The sequence below is a fragment of the Aspergillus pseudonomiae genome (genome assembly GCF_009193645.1).
Source record: "Aspergillus pseudonomiae strain CBS 119388 unplaced genomic scaffold BDV37scaffold_37, whole genome shotgun sequence".
Lineage (NCBI taxonomy): Eukaryota > Fungi > Ascomycota > Eurotiomycetes > Eurotiales > Aspergillaceae > Aspergillus > Aspergillus pseudonomiae.
The window spans coordinates 249,015-266,826 of NW_022476029.1; the positions used below are offsets into that span (position 1 = coordinate 249,015).

Below are 17,812 nucleotides of genomic sequence, written 5' to 3' on the forward strand. Positions count from 1 at the left end.
CAAATCTTGCAATTGTGGCCGATACCCTTACCCCAAGACAGTCCGCAGGCATGATTATATACAACTGTGCAATATATACACGGGGCCAGAGTATGCAGTTGATCGCAGAGTCCACGGTAAATCAGTGGGGCGGTACGCATTTTGAAAATCAGGGTGGCCATCTAGTGGTGGTCTGAGAAGACGCCCTGCTGGGCGCAAGACTTCCGGCATTCGTCAAGAATACGGACCTGCTTCGCGACATCACCAAGCTTTCCGATAACCTCTTTGTTGCCATCGTAGAAGGTGAAGACGGCATACGGGATGCCAGTGTCACGGCAGAATTCCATGACCAACTTCTGGGTACGACGCAGGTTGTGGCGTGGGATGCGTGGGTACAGGTGGTGAATGGCCTGAAACTGCAGACCGCCGTGGAAGAAGTCGAGCCAGGTTGGGCAGTCAACATCCATGGTGGTGCGAAGCATCTTCTGGGGGAAGGACTCGTGGACACCCAGGTCGGCCGTCGACATGGCAAAATGGGAGAGAGTGATCTGCACGTGTAACGGGGCGGTAACCATGTGCGAGACCAAAATGAATATCAGACGGCTACTCCAGTCGGGAATACTACGGTACACCACACCGTACCCAAACCAATACCAGAAGAAGACTTGGCCCCCCATCTCGAACCACCGGTGCCACCAAGCGGGGCCTTTTTTCGGCGCTTGACCGCACAGCAGATATACCCAGCTCAGGCGATACAGGTTGAAGCGACCAAACAAGAGGATCGGATAGTAAAGGTAGTTCTGATAGCGCAGCATGAAGTTGGCAAAAGCGTCAAACGTCATAATACGTTCATAGTACGTGCTGCGGAGACTGGTGAGGAAACGGTGAGAGATGGCAAAGAAGGGCATGTGTTCGATATCGGGGTCATGCTCAGGTGCATTGGTCACAATATGGTGGACATTGTGGTTGCGCTTCCACCATCCTAGGCTTAGACCTCCAAGGTAGTCGGCGATGATGATGCCAATCACACTATCGACGTGGAAATGATGGGTAATGCCCATATGGCCTGAATCATGGGCGGTAAAGACGAGCTGGTGCCAGAAGCATCCCAAAAAGAATCCCGAGGTGGCATACCAACCCAACCGGAGGAATAGGTAAGACAGAGCCGCAAAGAGCGTATAGCGGCAGCATTCGATGAAGTAAGCGAAATAGTTGCAGTCGTATAGGCCTTCATCGCGAATCCGCTGGTCTAACGCACGATATTGCTTCTTGATATTCTCCTGGCTTTCGGTATCCAATGACGGGTACTTGGCAACATCAAGGACGATCTCTTCCTGGGTTCGAGCGTCGAGGAAGAATGGCTTTGGCTCAAACTCTGGGGTAGCTGAGGTGGAAACGGACGTATCCGAGGAAACAGACTTTCGCCGGCGGAGGCCGGACTTAGCGTCGACTGAATCAAAAATCGGAGACGGCGGTGTAGACATGTCCTGACTAGAACTGTCTTCATCTGACGTGCAAGTTGCCTCGGTATATGGGCGGAACTTCCCGCCCTGAATCGGTGGGAGGAAGTTTAACCACGGACCCTGGATGCGTCCGATCTGGAAGGACAACATCCGCTGGCGCGCTTCCTTTGAATGTAACCTGTCCGAGCGGTTGTCAGTAACCCAGGAAGGCTTTCCGGCATGTCCGAAGCACATACGCATTGATCTCATCCGTCGCATCTTTTCCCACCATATGCTTGATCGACTTGTCACCACCCGGATGGAATTTGATCCATGCGTCGACTTTCAAAACGCGGCCGTCGTAGACAAGAACATGCTTGCCTTCGGCTATCTGACCTTCGATCCACCGTCGTGACAAGATGGCATCCTTCCTCGACGTGGATGCAGATGTTGCGGCAGCCTTGAGAGCGTCGGCCATGGTAATTAGGGAACGATCGTATCCAGCTCAGTCGCGGTAGAGTAAGGCAGTTCGGGTCAGCATCGTACGGCCTGCGTAGGTAAGGAAGGAAGAAAAACAAGAAGAAGAAAAAAAAAAGAAAAAGAAAAAGAAAAGAAGGGGAAACGGTAGCAAGGGATCAGAAGGAGTGGGAAGTGCTAGTAGTTAGTGGTGGAAGGGCTGCCGCAGAGAGAGGGTCTCGTCGCGGGAAGCGGTGGGCTCGTCGAGCAATTGGAAACGCGGCGTCGATCGTCACCCCATCTTTGTTTTAAATCAGTCCACTAACATTCCACCTTTTCCGCATCCTCCTCGATTATTCGGTGCTGCCTGCTCCTACCTCTTTCAGAATAGATCTTATGATCACCTTTCGTGTTCGATAATGGTAGTCCCTCCCTTCCATACGAATCTCTTGCATTTCTAATCAGGCTAGGACTCTCTTTCTCCACTGATTCAAAAATGGTTGGAGTGGGACCAAGTACGTAGACATCGATATTTATATCTCCGACCCCGAAAGCTTCAGATCCATTCTAACGTCGCAGGACCCCACCACCCGCGCTGAGATCCAACAGCTTCGGGACTCTGGCGCTATTGCCGATCTTGAACAACGGCTTCAGAAACGTATGTGACATGGCATAACCATGTTCATTGTATCGCCCGCTTCAGGTTAACCGTAAACAATAGGAATTCAATTCGGGACTGCAGGCCTTCGCGGCCGGATGGCGGCAGGCTTCTCCTGCATGAACTCTTTAACCGTCATCCAAGCGTCGCAAGGCCTGGCCAAGTATTTGAAGGAGAAGCATACAGATGTTGCCTCGGGCGGAGTGGTTATCGGTCATGATGCTCGTCATAACTCTGCCAAGTTTGCAGCTCTGGCTGCGAATGCCTTCATCTCACAGCAGATCCCGGTTTGGTTCTATTCCGAACCCTCTGTGACTCCATCGGTGCCTTTTGGAGTAACTCACTTGAAAGCTGCTGCTGGTATTATGATCACCGCAAGCCATGTAGGTGCTCCCTCGAAGATTCCAAAACAAATACGAAAATGAAAAATAGAACTAACTCCCCAGTAGAACCCGGCACAAGATAATGGTAAGCCTCAACCTTCAAATCTGATATTTTGACCTACTAACCACTTTTTGTATAGGCTACAAAGTGTCCGTTACCACTTACTTATTTGTTTCATTGAGTTATCATTGACATGCTTCCAGATACTTCAAGAACGGCGCCCAGATCAACACCCCCGTTGATGTAGAGATAGCCCAGTCGATTGAGGAAAACCTCGCCCCATGGCCTGGTGCCTGGAAAGATCTCCAGGCTTGCGAATATCTACACGCTGATGCATATAAGACCATCTTACCTCACTATACAAAGACGGTTTGGGATTACGCGGTAAGTGCGCATCCACTTTGCTGCCCACTGTGCTAATCACTCATGTAGAACTCAACTGTGTCTGACTGGAAACAACCAAGGCCTTTTGTCTACACACCCCTGCACGGAGTTGGAGGCCTTGTCTTCCCCGATCTCTGCCGGTCTGTGGGCGTAACCGAATTCACTCCTGTCCCGGAGCAAGTAGAGCCCAACCCGGATTTCCCCACAGTATCGTTCCCCAACCCCGAAGAAGCGGGAGCTTTGGATCTGGCTATGCAAACCGCCGACAAGGAAGGCAAAACCTTGATCATTGCCCATGATCCTGATGCGGATCGTTTTGCTGCCGCCGAGAAAGTTGAGTACGTGCTGCACTCTGATATCTTTGAAAACTATCGATGATCTGACCAAGCATCCAGCGGATCATGGTTTTCTTTCACAGGCAACCATATCGGAGTCTTACTCGCATCTCATCTATTCGATTCCCTGGAAAACAAAAAGGACGACACACGCATCGCGGTCCTAAACTCCACAGTGTCCACAGGCATGGTCGAGAAAATGGCAACAGCGAGGGGTATCCAATTCGAAGAGGCACTAACCGGCTTCAAATGGATGGGGAACATCGCCCGACGCCTCGAAGGCGAGGGCTACACTGTCCCCTACGCATTTGAAGAAGCACTAGGCTACATGTTCCCAGCCGTCTGCCACGACAAAGACGGCATTACCGCAGCAATGGTCTTCCTAGCAGCACAGGCCAAATGGCAGTCGCAAGGACTCACCCCGTACATGAAACTACAGCAGCTCTTCAAGGAATTTGGCCACTACGAAACCCTCAACAATTACTTCCGGTCCCCGAACCCGGAGATAACAATGGCTTTGTTCGGAGCCATTCGGAATGGGCCCTATAGAATCGAGAAGACCCTGGGCCCGTTCAAGATTCTGCGCTGGCGAGACATGACCGAGGGCTATGACTCCGGTACGGCTGACAACAAGCCTACGCTGCCGGTTGATAAGTCCAGCCAGATGTTGACTCTCTGGCTGGACCAGGATGTGCGGTTTACGTTCCGCGCCTCAGGGACGGAGCCGAAAGTTAAGCGTGAGTGGCATACACATCCCGGGCCCTTTGGATTATATGACTGACTGTTTGAAAGTGTATGTGGAAAGCTGTGGAGCGTCTCGTGAACAGGCTGTGGATGCTGTTTGCAATGCCTTCCTTGCGGTTTTGAAGGAATGGGTGCTCCCCTTTGCGCCGTCTATGACGTATAGCAGACAGATGCCGACATCCTCCGGCCACGTGTTTCAGATTCCCGAATAGAGCGTAAACCGTTGTGTCTGCTTCTAGATATTAGTCCATAGAAACATCGCGATGACAGAACACTTCCGTGCTGGCAGAGATTCAGCTAGAAACTATCTCTTCATGTCGCTCAGTCCAGACCATCACATGAAATACGATCAAGTAATCAAATATTAGTCTCGCCTGGCGACTGGGAAGTCCGTCGAGTTACTCTTTGTGATAAGAATAAGGTCTTTTATTCATAAGTCTCAGTACACGCAACCAACATAGGAAATATAACCAGTCAAATGCTACAGGGTTGCTAGCGTAGCTAGTCTAGAAAGATACAGATGGCGAATTGGTAACATGAACTTAGAAGTGGATGGCCTTGGAGTAGGTAGCCATGGCAGCCTCCTTGAAAGCTTCGGAAAGAGTAGGGTGAGCGTGACACGTCCGGGCAATGTCCTCGCAAGAAGCACCGTACTCAACAGCCAGGGTAGCCTCACCAACCATCTCACCGGCGTTGGGGCCAATGATGTGAACACCGAGCACACGGTCAGTCTCAGCGTCAGCAATGAACTTGACCTGACCCTCGGTATCGAGGTTGGTCTTGGCACGGGAGTTGGCGCTGAAGGGGAAAGTACCGACGCGGTATTTGATACCAGCGGCCTTGACTTCCGCCTCGTTCTGACCAACCCAGGCAACTTCGGGGTGAGTGTACATCACACTGGGGATGACACCGTAGTTGACGTGACCGTATCCCTTGGTGATGTACTCAACAGCGGCAACAGCCTCCTCCTCAGCCTTGTGGGCAAGCATGGGGCCGAAAGTGCAGTCACCAACGACACGGATGTGAGGAACCTTAGTGCGGTACTCCTGGTCGATGACCAGACGGCCCCGCTCGTCCTTCTCAATACCAACGTTCTCCAAGCCAAGACCCTCGGTGTAAGGTCTGCGACCGATGGCAACCAGGACAACGTCAGCATCCAGGGTCTCCTCCTTGCCACCCTTGGCAGACTCGACGTTAATCGAAACAGTAGCGCCACTGTCATCACCATTCATGACCTTGGTGCCGGTCTTGAACTTGATGCCCTGCTTCGACAGGATCTTCTGAGCCTGCTTGGCAATCTCTGCATCCATACCAGGTCCACCGATCTGGTTCAGGAACTCAACAACGGTAACTTCGGCACCGAGACGAGACCAAACGGAAGCCTATCATCAACGTTAGTATGGAGTTTGATGTCTCCAACCTCTCACATTGCAAAAAGTCGCAAGCATACCATCTCCAGACCAATGATACCACCACCAATGACAACCATCTTCTTGGGAACTTCCTGCAGCGAAAGAGCACCAGTGCTAGTGATGATGCGCTTCTCGTCGATGTTGAGGCCGGGGAAAGGAGTGGCCTCGCTACCGGTGGCGATGAGGATGTTCTTTCCGCGAAGGGTCTGTTCACCACCCTCGAGCAGGTTCACCTTGACAGTGTTAGGATCAACAAGAGCACCAGTGCCCTTGACGTAGTCGACACCGTTCTTCTTGAGCAAGAACTCAATACCCTTCGTCAGACCCTCGACGGAGGTATCCTTGGCCTTCATCATCTGCTCGAGGTTCAGCTTGACATCACCGACCTCAATACCGCGCTTTTTCGTGTCGTGAAGAATCTGGTGGTAAAGGTGGGAGTTGTTCAAGAGAGATTTCGAGGGAATACAGCCGACGTTCAAGCAGGTGCCTCCAAGACGACCACGCTTCTCGATACAGACAGTCTGTCGGCGAGCTCCGTGGTTAGCAGAAAATCTCCGATCGAGGTCCACCGGGAATTTGAGCGCACCTTCAAGCCTTCCTGACCGGCCTTGATGGCAGCAACGTAACCAGCGACACCACCACCGATGATAACAAGGTCATGTTCACCTATCCCAACGCCCATCAGTAACCGATCTCAGCCGTTTTCGGAAGCGCAGGTCCTGTCCCTGGCCGTTCTGACGCAGGAGGAAAAACCGGACACATACCAGACTCGGAGGCGTAGCCACGTTTCGAGAGGAAGGAGAGGGTAGGAGCAGTGACGAAGTTAGAAGGAACAGGCTGAGGGCGAGCAGTGCGGAGGGCAGCCCGCGGTGCAGCCCGCGGCAAGAGACTCCGGAACATGGCGACAAAGATGGGGAATTAGAGAAGAAAAAAACAAGAAAGATAGCGATTAGAATGGACAGCCAATCCTCCAATTAAAGCAGGTGGAGAGGAAAGGGGAGGCAGCAATTGCAGGTGGTAGAAGGAAGGAGGGTATAGTATAGGGAAAAAGGATGTTGGGACAAGAAGCTTTCTTGAGGTTTTGCCAGCAGAAGCTGGCGGGCCGGTATTGATACGGTATTCCGCCGCGTATGTAATTATCCAGACCAGTGATCTTCGGGTCAATTCGGCTAACCTTTGCCATATTGCCGACCCAGTGGTATGGTGCATACGCCGTATATGTGGATGTCTCTCTAGTTCAACTAGGCATGAGGTCATTGGACATTTGGATCTTCTCCTGGCCATCCTCGCCAGACATTCCAGGCCTTCTATCCAGGTCCGATACGGTGGTGTACGGAGGGTTCAAGACATTCTGCAACGCTTTGTCAGCGGACCGGTGAACCATAAATACCTCATAAACTGCCTAAAAGGGAAAGCAACACTTGACTTACGATGACTAACACCGTGCAAAACCCAGTGAAGACCCCTCGCATCTTGCAACAGTGGCCTTTCTTTTGGTATGAATTATCAACTTAGAAAAAGGCAAAAAATGGACGTATAGGATGTCGCGTGTTCTCCGCGGGTAACGTGGAATCAGTATTACACCTTCAAGGTTATCGTCGGCATCTTTCCAGTGAGGCCCAGGTCACCTGGTTGGTAAATAACGTAATCGAAGTATGCCTCTCGCCGTTCTCCGACAACAAAGACCTTTTCATACTTCTAACCTCAAGAAGGTATTTGTGATACTTCTTATGCAGGATTGCTCTGATAGTTTTTCCTGATGGCCACGTTGGTTGGGGTTGTTGCGCATGAACGATTTTCGAACAGTACAGTGTCCACATGTAAATACTGGATACAAGGGCGTTTGTTTGAGAGGGAGCTTCAAAGCTGCAAGGGTTCAAGCTCCTGCGTGGCTGAAATCGAACATCTGCTGATCGGAGTAGATATGGGAATCCCAATCGTTCAATGCGACTGGAATGGCGGAAAACAAGTTGAAGGTGTGCCAAGAAGCACCGAAGTTTGTGGCATTGAATCGCTAAAGACCAGTATACGGAGACAGTATGGTCCAATATGGAAGTTCATTGTCCTCTTAAGAACCCAGGGAAAGGACTATACCTTATTGTTACTAGCTGCGCTCCAGTTATTGGGTGCCTAATACGAGTCTGGGGGATTGTTATTGATCTTGGTCTGAGTCATCCAGCAGCTTATGCAATCTTGCGCAAAACTGTCCTCCAGGTCACTGGAGGTATGATCTAGCTGCAACATCATCGGTAAGATTTATATTACCATAAGACCTTGTTTGCTACCAGGATGGCCTCCACGAATGAGATTACAAAGTCGTCTCAAATGCCACCTGGTGTCGAAGTCGTTTCAACCCGGCCGCAAAAGTTGATTGAAATCGTGGAGCCAGACCCAACCTGGCCGGAGTCGTTTGCGAATATTGCACGCCGGATTGCTGATGCCCTTGGTAACCGACTTCTCTCTATTGAGCACGTCGGGTCAACCAGCGTGCCTGGATTACCCGCCAAAGCGGTTATCGATGTTGACGTCGTCGTAGCTGATCCCACGGCGGAAGACTCCTACGTGCCGGCCCTTGAGACTGCGGGGTTTCAATTCTTGCTTCGCGAACCTGGCTGGCATGAGCATCGCCTTTTCGGTTTCAATGACCCATACGCGAATATCCATATATTTAGTCCGAATAGCGCGGAACTTATTCGCCATCGGCTGTTCCGTGACTGGTTGCGAAACCATGAGGACGACCGCCGAAGCTATGCAGACGTCAAACGGCAGGCAGCTGCCGCTAGTCGGTTGGCCGGGGAAACTGTGATGGAGTACAATGCCCGCAAGGAATTTGTGATACTTGATATCCTTCAGAAAGTCTTCAAGGAGCATGAGTACGTGAACGAGTAGCCTCCGAGATACAGCATTAGTTGGCTCGGAGTTTCACTGTCGAGAGCCATGAGCCATGAGGTTGATGGGAGCACACATCGGCTTTTCGGCCTCGTTTGGGTACACATATTCGTGTATATCGAAGATCAGGAAATATCATTTTATTAAAAATCGCGTAAGGGTAATGTCTAACCGGGGAAATAGGCAAATTGAGATGTATATCTAACATGTCGGAGGCAAATCAGCGTCCGACCGGCGCATGGACTCATGAAGAGATTCGAACCATGGATGTAATCTTACAATAGGGTATTGTAGAAAGAAAAAAAAAAAGTTAGATAAAGGAAAACAACAAATAAAAGGATACAGTCACCTGGGAATCAGGTGTTCCGAGTCACCTGGTCATTGTCGGGGAAGTCCCGAACAGCATTTCCATGTTCTCCCTCAAACTTCCCCACTCAAGCGATCCCCAGAATCCCCGCAATGGAGGAGAGGCTGGCACTGGCCAACGCCTGTATTCGTCAATCTTCACGCCCATACTAAATCCTTCCACCGTCCCAGATTGGTGTTCAAGTTATGTCATCGTCCCTGGACCGAGTTTCTCCAAAGCGATCTTCACCCGTTGATGCAATGAACGCTCCCCTGTCACAATGGCGGTTTAACCGAGTCAAACGTGTTCCCCGGCTAGCGCTGTCAGGCTATAATCGTTCTCTGGTGCAAAGGTCGGTTTTCGTTGAAGATGAAGTGTGGTGAAAATTCCCGGGTTCTCTTCCCGGTTGAGAAAGCCGGTCCAGGTATCAGTGGCATCGTTTTTCCCGCCGCCCGGATTACCGATTTTGATTCGTATTGTGCCGGTCTGGAGCCAAATCCGGCTTCGCTATCTCCAGATTTTTTTTCTTGCGGGGCCGTTTAGCGAGTAACATCGTGTATCTCGGTGGAGAAAATCAACGACCTTGCATGTGCTATGTCTCCAATCCAGTCTTCTAGGTTTCTCCCACACGGAATGTAACCCAATTCGATTCAGGATGGCCTTGATCATCATCCCATGGGCTGGTCGATCACTATGCAGGACAAAATCACTGTCGGCCATCGGCCGATTGCTGTTTTTCGGCAAAGCATATATAGACCTTGTGTCACCCCACAGGTGTGTGTATATGGAAGGTCTCTGGCGGCACTATTTGTCCCTTAATCTTCTTGTCAAGCTATTTGGGCGAGAAGCGGAGGGTCCCGAAGAACACCCTTTGCTGGGGCATTGATTCATCATTCGCAGTCAATTTTCGAAACATTGAGTCCTCGCCATGTGCGACCAGATACACAAGTGGAATGTTGTCCACAAATTGGAGAAGCGCAAGCTTCTCATTGGCATCAACAGTGTTGCGGCGCTGTCGATTCTTTTCTTCGGATATGACCAGGGCATGATGGCAGGAGTCAACAATTCGAAAGACTACATCGACCTCATGGGATTCGGTTACACCGAGATGAAGGACGGCTACCTCACCCCAGTAGTCACGGACAGTCTGCTGCAAGGCGGAATCGTGTCGGTCTATTATCTGGGGACATTGTTCGGCGCACTCCTTGGTGGCTGGACAGGAGATCGTATTGGCCGGATCAAGACGATTGCGGCAGGCGCTCTCTGGGCTATTCTTGGTGCTGCGTTGCAGTGTTCCGCACAAAACCATAATTGGATGATTTGCTGTGAGTCAACTCCAGATGGATCTCCGTCAGACCTCATAGACTCACAACTACTCAGCGCGCTTCATCAATGGCATTGGCACTGGTATTCTGAACGCAATTGTCCCGGTCTGGGCGACGGAGACTGCCGAGCATACATCCCGAGGACAATTCATTGCAATCGAGTTTACTCTGAATATCTTCGGTGTCGTCCTAGCTTATTGGCTGGAATTGTAGGTCTTAACCTTCCAAGCATCTAGATTGGTCTAATCGGTTCTAGTGGACTGTCTTTCATCGATGGCGGAAGGTCTCCGTTCCGCTGGCGATTCCCGATCGCGTTCCAGATTATCTTTTTACTCTTACTGTTTGTCGTTGTTTGGTTTTTCCCAGAGTCCCCACGGTGGCTAGTCAAGGTCGGTCGCGAGCAAGAAGCGCGCTACATTCTTGGTCGGCTCCGTGGAAGCAGTGATGAAGACGCCGTTCGCGCCGAGGCCGAGTTCCTCGACATCCAAAACGTCGCAGAGATGGAAAAGAGCATGAACCATAGCACCTCTTACTTGGCGATGCTCTTCGGCTATAAAACCGGCAAGCTGCATCTCGGTCGACGCGTGCAACTGGTGGTCTGGCTGCAGATCATGCAGGAATGGGTCGGCATTGCTGGTGTCACCGTTTGTATGTCTACTTGAACCCCAGTCCCCACCCACAAGCGCATCACTGACGAGTGTAGACGCGCCAACTATCTTTAGCATTGCTGGATTCGACTCGATGAAGAGCCAGTGGATCAGCGGTTTGAATAATGTCTTCTATATGGTAGGATGGCCAGAACATCGCTGCAATGACATGGCTGACAGGACTAGTTCGCGACCCTTATCTGTGTATTCACACTCGATCGGATTGGTCGTAGGTGGACATTGTATTGGGGATCCACCGCGCAGGGTATCGCTATGTTCCTAGCCGGAGGCTTCTCCCGGCTTGCCATTGATGCGCGGGCTGATGGCAATCTCTCTCGGGCTAACTCGTTTGGCGCTGCCGCTGCGTCGATGGTCTTCATTTTCACTTCTGTCTTCGGAGCTACGTGGTTGACGGGTACGTCGAATGCTTCCACTGCTTCTGCTGGCTCTGCTAACTGGACTAGTACCATGGATTTATCCTGCTGAGATCTATCCATTGGCGGTCCGCGCAAAAGGAAACGCCTGGGGCGTTGTGGGATGGAGTATTGGAAACGGTTGGCTGGTAAGTGCCCTGCAGGCTGCCTGAGAAGTTCCCTGACTGATCGGCTAGACTCTATTGTGTCCGGTGATGTTCGAGGCCATCGGCGAAAAGACGCTGTATGTATTCGCGGCCAGCAACGTCATCACCATCCCGATGGTATGGGCTCTTTATCCAGAGAGTAACCAGCGGACGTTGGAGGACATGGACTTGCTATTTGCTGCCGACACGCCGTGGGTGTGGGATGCCGAGCGGACGTTCGCCCGTCTTAAGGCGGAAAACCCGGGGTATATTGAAACGGCCAACCGCAAGAACAGCGCAGTGGATCCGGAGATGGGCAAGCCGACGGATGCTCGGGAGGAGAATGTTTCGAGTGCGTAGTGGTGGAGTTTGTCTATGGATGGATGATGAACGACTCAACGGGTGGACGGTCGATAACGCCATAATATACATGTAGATCAGGGATACCCACTTCTGCGATATACCCGACGCCATATTGCAAAGACTGGTCGTCAATGACACTCTCTTCTCTTCTCTAGCAGGGCAGGCTGTAATCGTATCTTTAATAGGGTTAATCTAGACTACCTTATTGTTGGAGTGATAGACCGTACTAGTATATCCAGTGAGGTGCCAGACGTCGACCGCAGCGCAACACCTGATTGGCCAGTTCCACATCAACATCAACATCATCCACGGACATCCATGAGCAGAAGCATATAAAGCCACCCAACCTCCTCCCCACCACCTCACCTCTAATTTATATAAATAAAAACCAATATCGCCGCCTAGGTGCGTGACTCCAGTAACAGCTTCACACAAAACCACCTAACCAACCCAGCCTTCCAACCTTTCAACAACAAAACAATACCATAAAACAACACAAAGAACAACAACAATCAACCCCAAGAACAATAATGGCCACCACCAAACCAGCACCACCCCCAAACACACTCACGCTAACTACAGCCACAACTACATCTCCATCTCCACCACCAACCTCAACACAGTCCCCAACACAAACCCCAAATCCAACCATGCTCAAACAAATCCACCGCATCAAATCCCACCCAACCCTAACCCCCTACCGCCGGCGCGTCTACCTCGCCCTCCTCTCCATCCCCGCCGGCCGCTGGACGACCTACTCCGCGCTGGCCACGCATCTGCACTCCAGCGCGCGCGCCATCGGCACCGCCATGCGGACGAACCCGTTCGCGCCGGACGTGCCCTGCCACCGGGTGCTCAGCGCCGACGGCGGGCTCGGCGGGTACATGGGCGCTGGGCCGGCAAGCGGACATGCGAATCTGGAGAGGAAGCGCGCGATGCTCGAAGAGGAGGGGGTGGGGTTTGAGTGGGTTGCTGCTGGCTCGTCGAAAGGTCGAACGAAGGGTGGGGACGGACGGTGGAGAGCGAAGGGCGAGTGTTTTGTGAATTTTCCTTCCTTTTGATTCTGGGCTTCTTTCTTTCTTTCTCTCTCACCGGGGGTGGTGGGCCACCACCACAATCTAGTCTATCCAGGTGTACTTAGTACTTCGTATGTATCTTGACCTGAGAATGTAAGAATGGTTGTGTTTCTTTTTTTTTTATCCCATATGTACGTCAGAATTCTAGTATTCTATTCCTGTTCTCTTTCATGCAATGCAATGCAATGCAATGCAAATGCCGGTCTTGTCCCTGCCAAGTACTGTCTCAGAGTAAGACCAGGACCAAGACTAAGAAGAGTAGAATCAAACAAAAGCCCATCCTTAATGATCCCAGTACCTGAGGGCAACATGAAACACCACCCCCCAACCCCAGTATAAACTTTCTCCCAGCTATTTACGACTTCCTGCCCAGCCAAAAACAGCAGATCCAGTTACCTTTTACCCAGGTTTCTTTGTTCACTGTGTCAACCGTATCGTCCGGATCCACCCAGTGGAAGCAGTCCTGTACCTGGCTAAAAGCAGTCAAAAATAAGGTTGGAGATCGTCCCAGAGCTGACGGTGTAACTATTTTTGTAGCACCGAGTTTTGCGCTTTTTTTTTTCTTTTTCTTTTGCCGGAGGTAGCCGGTTCCTTGGTTGTTGATATTGCGGTGGCGGGTTGATGTTGTTGTTGTTGTGGTGGTTATGTGTGGGGGGAGGGGGATATAAAGAAAATCTTATTTGGGAGGGCTTTCTGGCCCTGATTCATTGAGGTAGTTGGGGGCCCGAGGGGAGGGAACAAAGGGATCTGTTTTCTCTCTCTCTCTCTCTCTCTCTCTCTCTCTCTCTCTCTGTCTCTGGCTTTCTGTCTCGCTTTCTGGGCTTGCTTGCTTTAGTGTCGGGCTTAGTTCGGTGGCTAAGGCTGCAGTACGTTAGGTACGCCGCTGGACTACGAGTTTCTTCTAGGGCTAGTGCGCTTTGGATACTGTAGCACAAGTGTATTACACAACTGGGTTTATTGGATTAATGTAATGCATTAACTCCCGGACGCCGTTGGTCTTGTGTATCCTGAAGCTTGAGCTTGATGGAAAGGTAAATATGAAAGGCAAAAAAAGAAAAAAAAAAAGGGGGGGAATGAGAATTAAAGGGGGGACTGTGAAGGGAAGAGAAAAAAAAAATTAATGGACATGTGGTCTGCGGTCCTGAGTCCCTCAGAGACGGCCATGTCATGCGCGAAGAAGTGAAAAGAAAGCAAAATCCCAGACGATACAATGCACCGTCTATCGCGTAACGCCGGTCTGGTATCCGTACATGAGTCGTCATCAATACATGAACCTGAAGCAAAAACACAGTAAAAGAGGATGCGGGTCGTCCGAGTGGACGATGCAGACGAAGGAAAGATAGTGGACACAAGCATAGACATGCAGAGTATGAACCAGGGGAGAAGGTGTAGACAAAGAAATCACTCCAGGGGAGGATGAGGTGCCAAGCATGTCACGCAGTCACATACGGCAGATCACTGCCCTGAAGCCAATGAACAACTATGGCAGAAGGGCCCAAGCCCATACAGGAGAGGGCGGCCAAGACATCATCGTGTCGCATCTTAGGCCGCCTTTGCCACCCGCTTAGTAGCCGCACGGCGCTTCGGCACATCGAGATGGTGGTACGACCGCAGATGCTCAATCAAGTGGTCGCGACGCGGGAAACCATTGCTGTCCTTGCGGATGCATCCCTGGACCGGGCAGTCCTGGAAGACAGGGTTGTGGACGCTGGACTCATGCCGCTTCAGGTCCGCTGGCCGAGTGAACGCCCGGCCGCACTCGCAGACGTAGGGCTTCGCCGGTCTAGACAGACAATTAGCATTCCTTGCGAAATGAGATGGCTGAACCTATTCCATGGCTCGAGACTTACTTGGCCGTCTCGCACGGAGTGAAGTGGGTCTCCAGTGGAGGGTAGGGGAAATCCTCCACCGGCGTGACCTGTGCAGGGGGGGTGGGCCATGTGCCCTGAACGGGGGACGAAAAGTACTGTGGGGCGAACTGTGGATTGAGATCCGGTGGGCAGTAGACGGGTGGAGGGGTGGTAAAGTCATAGGAGGCCGAGTCGTAGGAAGACGCCTCAAAAGAGCCCGAGTCGTAGGACGAGCCGAATGAGGAGGAGTAGGAATAGTTGGAAGATGGATAGGAGGAAGAATACGAGGATGCATTGGACTGGGCATGGTAGAGCTCCATATCATTGCTCGCCATGGCGTACACCTCATAGTATCCCATCGGAGACTGCATGGACTCCTCACTGCTGGTCGAGTAGGAGTGCTCCATGGGAGGGCATGCCGCAGCATGAGGGTTCTGAAATGCGACGGTTAGTTGAGTTACTGATGCGCTTGATGTGTACTGTGCAAGTACGCAAGGTAGCCAGAAATATATTGTCACATTGATTACCAGACAGGCCAGCAGAAAACCATACAAAAAGAAAAATATGAAAAAAGAAAAGAAATAGAAACACAGGAGATCAACAGTGTATCATTGGCATACCATTGGAGAAGAGTAACGCAACATTATGTATACTGGGAAAAAGAAAGGAAGGAATCCAGTAGGTTGGTCAAGTCAATCGCAGTTGAGTTCCAAACTTATTGAAGGTCAGTGGGTAAGCATCCCCAGGTTTGGGGGGAAGTCGAGCCTTTATATAACGCGAGTATCTCGAGGTTTGTACGTCGCACATGGAGTAGAGCAAAGCAAACCGCGCTTTCTCCACAACGATGTCTGACTAGGGGACCCATCTGGCGTGTTAATAACACGAAGGAGATCCATGGCGACATCATCAGGTGAGCAACAGCTCCACGATCAACGACTAAGAATGCTAGCTGGGGGGACCCATGCAGGAAATCGACATGAATATTGGCCGGGGGGCATGCAGTCGGGAACGACTGCGACGCACTGCCACGAACCGCGGATGGGTCTCATTGGCGCAGCGGAAGTGAAGCGTCCTTGCGTTGCTGACGCTAAGAACGCCGCTAGAAAGGATCGAAGGTTCTGCCAGGCTTCTAGGGGAAGAGTGGAATTGACCGGTGATGTCCTGGCAGGGGATGATTGGTAGATCCAGCCCCAGGGGCACAGCAAACACGGGCCGATAAGGAATAACTGACAACAGGTAACACCACAGATGATGATGCTTCCTGCTTGAACTTTACATCATCGTCCAGGCGCACTAAATCCAACCCCACAAGGTCCAAGTATCGGTGGACCCTTCGAAGCCAATAAGGCAGACATGGCACCCGACTAGAGTCTTGCCGTAAACGGACATCCTAGTGTCTCTCTCCGCCTGTTTTAACCAGGTCTCATTCGTCAGGAACGGCTTGGACCGTGGGTTTTGATTTTCCCTCACTGATCGGAACGCACTGATGAATCCCCTGACGAGCGACTGTTGCTGTTGTCGTTGTCGTTGTATCCACCGTCGACGGAGGGGGATTGTGCTCCGAGGAGATTGTTGTGATTATCTCCGTCACAGGCAAGCGATGCGGGTGGAGATGATGGCACTGATGGCAACGTTGGCTTTGGACAGTCATCTGCCAGACTTTACCCGATTCGGTTTCTGACTTTATGTTTGACTGGATTATCTTTATGATTTATTTTATTTATTGGATTTTATTCTTTATGCTGTTGTATTTTTATTTTGTTTTTTTGATAGATATAGTATTTTATGATAGTAGTAGTATTATTATTATTATTATCACCGAGTGAAGTTTAAGATGATGAAGATTATAATTAGTACTAGGATAATGAAGGGTACTATGATTGTTCCTGATACCGGACAGGGACCTGTACATGAACATGGGGATAAGGCATGAACACCCAACCTGATTTTCCAGGTCGGCACGTTTTCCGACACATTTTCTTTGATGCTCGGGACGAAAATCAGCGATTCGACAGCCTTGTGGCAGTGGAGACGCCGGCCTTGGCGCCAAGTCCCAGGTTGATTCGGTGAACACCAAGTCTGGGGAGAACGAATTCATCGCATTCAAGGTTTACTTTTCTCCTAATAAAAGAACCACATAATGAATGGATCCGTTTCCATTCAGAAAGAAAAAAAATTAATTCAATGAGGAACATGGATTTACGGATTGAAACCATGGATGGACGAGATTGTCATGGTCCAACTGGTACACTGGTAAACTACTAGTGCCTACCGGGTGACGGAGAAGATAGCCGCACACAGCCCACTTGCACCGACATACACTGCTACCGCCCTTGATGATGATGCTGGTGCTGATATCTTTGGTACTACCACTCACCGTCGACTGATTGATGAACGATGATTCTATTCCTTCCACCAGCCACTCCGTAAGAAGTAATTCAACTAGTCCACGCAGGGGGAACTTTGAACCGTTCCGTGAGGGATTTTTGAAGATGCGAGGTACTTTTTAGTCTGACCGTCATTTAATTATTTTTTGAGGCTTTTAATTTGCGTTTAACAAATGACTCGACGGTGAGTGAGGCGGACGGGCGAGAAACACCCAGAAAGACAGACACACACGCACACGCACACACACACACAGAGAGAGAGACGGAGAAATCAATTGTTGCCCTTTGTTTTCTTGTTGTCTGTGTGTCGGGCACAGAAAGCGTAAAGGTCCGAGTCCGGTGATCGCCCTAACCTTAGTCATAGCTTTGGAACCTCTCAGTCTTCCCTTCTCAATTCCTACTACTCCTACTCGTGATAGCTGACCGTAGGTTCATTCCGCTCGTCCAATAATACGAACAATAATTATAGCAGCAACCGTTCCCTAGCCGAACGTTTACTTCTCTACTACTGTTTCATCTTTGCTGCTTCTTTGTCCGATAGCGATCAACCATCCCAATGGTGAACACTCCCTAAGG

General features: G+C 50.7%; 7 protein-coding genes across 7 annotated transcripts; 4 read left to right on the forward strand and 3 right to left on the reverse strand.

The window, feature by feature from the left end:
• Positions 1-161: 161 nt before the first annotated feature.
• Positions 162-1,899, reverse strand: BDV37DRAFT_283565 (fatty acid desaturase; the record flags this gene model as incomplete). Its single annotated transcript, XM_032087315.1, has 2 exons — positions 162-1,620; positions 1,679-1,899. The coding sequence occupies 2 exons, from the start codon at positions 1,897-1,899 to the stop codon at positions 162-164; spliced, it is 1,680 nt and encodes a 559-aa protein (XP_031941018.1).
• A 199-nt stretch (positions 1,900-2,098) lies between these two features.
• On the forward strand, positions 2,099-4,756 carry BDV37DRAFT_130746 (phosphoribomutase PRM15). Its single transcript, XM_032078714.1, has 10 exons — positions 2,099-2,299; positions 2,348-2,392; positions 2,457-2,535; positions 2,599-2,918; positions 2,985-3,003; positions 3,059-3,068; positions 3,123-3,303; positions 3,352-3,641; positions 3,699-4,375; positions 4,431-4,756. Exons 1-10 carry the CDS (start codon positions 2,297-2,299, stop codon positions 4,592-4,594), a joined length of 1,788 nt encoding a protein of 595 aa, XP_031941019.1. The 5' UTR covers positions 2,099-2,296; the 3' UTR covers positions 4,595-4,756.
• A 168-nt stretch (positions 4,757-4,924) lies between these two features.
• Positions 4,925-6,694, reverse strand: BDV37DRAFT_271962 (dihydrolipoyl dehydrogenase; the record flags this gene model as incomplete). Its single annotated transcript, XM_032084796.1, has 4 exons — positions 4,925-5,764; positions 5,833-6,315; positions 6,381-6,460; positions 6,559-6,694. The coding sequence occupies 4 exons, from the start codon at positions 6,692-6,694 to the stop codon at positions 4,925-4,927; spliced, it is 1,539 nt and encodes a 512-aa protein (XP_031941020.1).
• A 1,155-nt stretch (positions 6,695-7,849) lies between these two features.
• Positions 7,850-8,888, forward strand: BDV37DRAFT_130620 (GrpB family protein). The gene has a single exon (XM_032078713.1). It carries the CDS (start codon positions 8,084-8,086, stop codon positions 8,681-8,683), a length of 600 nt encoding a protein of 199 aa, XP_031941021.1. The 5' UTR covers positions 7,850-8,083; the 3' UTR covers positions 8,684-8,888.
• A 1,069-nt stretch (positions 8,889-9,957) lies between these two features.
• Positions 9,958-11,920, forward strand: BDV37DRAFT_283569 (putative MFS monosaccharide transporter; the record flags this gene model as incomplete). Its single annotated transcript, XM_032087316.1, has 7 exons — positions 9,958-10,354; positions 10,410-10,563; positions 10,611-11,002; positions 11,058-11,140; positions 11,188-11,416; positions 11,466-11,563; positions 11,612-11,920. The coding sequence occupies 7 exons, from the start codon at positions 9,958-9,960 to the stop codon at positions 11,918-11,920; spliced, it is 1,662 nt and encodes a 553-aa protein (XP_031941022.1).
• A 533-nt stretch (positions 11,921-12,453) lies between these two features.
• BDV37DRAFT_283570 (MGMT family protein) lies at positions 12,454-12,984 on the forward strand (the record flags this gene model as incomplete). The annotated part of the gene is made up of 1 exon (XM_032087317.1): positions 12,454-12,984. One exon carries the CDS (start codon positions 12,454-12,456, stop codon positions 12,982-12,984), a length of 531 nt encoding a protein of 176 aa, XP_031941023.1.
• Positions 12,985-14,401: 1,417 nt separating this feature from the next.
• Positions 14,402-15,643, reverse strand: BDV37DRAFT_131233 (uncharacterized protein). Its single transcript, XM_032078716.1, has 4 exons — positions 15,615-15,643; positions 15,470-15,563; positions 14,850-15,283; positions 14,402-14,782 (listed from the first exon to the last, which is right to left on the reverse strand). Exons 2-4 carry the CDS (start codon positions 15,491-15,493, stop codon positions 14,542-14,544), a joined length of 699 nt encoding a protein of 232 aa, XP_031941024.1. The 5' UTR covers positions 15,494-15,563; positions 15,615-15,643; the 3' UTR covers positions 14,402-14,541.
• Positions 15,644-17,812: the final 2,169 nt, after the last annotated feature.

What these genes read in the sequence shown, in the direction of transcription:
- BDV37DRAFT_130746 (XM_032078714.1), top strand. An exon ending in AATGGTTGGAGTGGGACCAA is followed by an intron (nt 2,393 to 2,456) that starts GTACGTAGACAT and finishes CTAACGTCGCAG; the next exon opens with GACCCCACCACCCGCGCTGA. An exon ending in AGACGGTTTGGGATTACGCG is followed by an intron (nt 3,304 to 3,351) that starts GTAAGTGCGCAT and finishes TCACTCATGTAG; the next exon opens with AACTCAACTGTGTCTGACTG.
- BDV37DRAFT_130620 (XM_032078713.1), top strand. Translation starts at nt 8,084, where the DNA reads ATGGCCTCCACGAATGAGATTACAAAGTCGTCTCAAATGCCACCTGGT.
- BDV37DRAFT_131233 (XM_032078716.1), bottom strand. Translation starts at nt 15,493, where the DNA reads ATGTTGCGTTACTCTTCTCCAATG. An exon ending in TGCGTTACTCTTCTCCAATG is followed by an intron (nt 15,284 to 15,469) that starts GTATGCCAATGA and finishes GTCGCATTTCAG; the next exon opens with AACCCTCATGCTGCGGCATG. An exon ending in ACTCCGTGCGAGACGGCCAA is followed by an intron (nt 14,783 to 14,849) that starts GTAAGTCTCGAG and finishes TTGTCTGTCTAG; the next exon opens with ACCGGCGAAGCCCTACGTCT.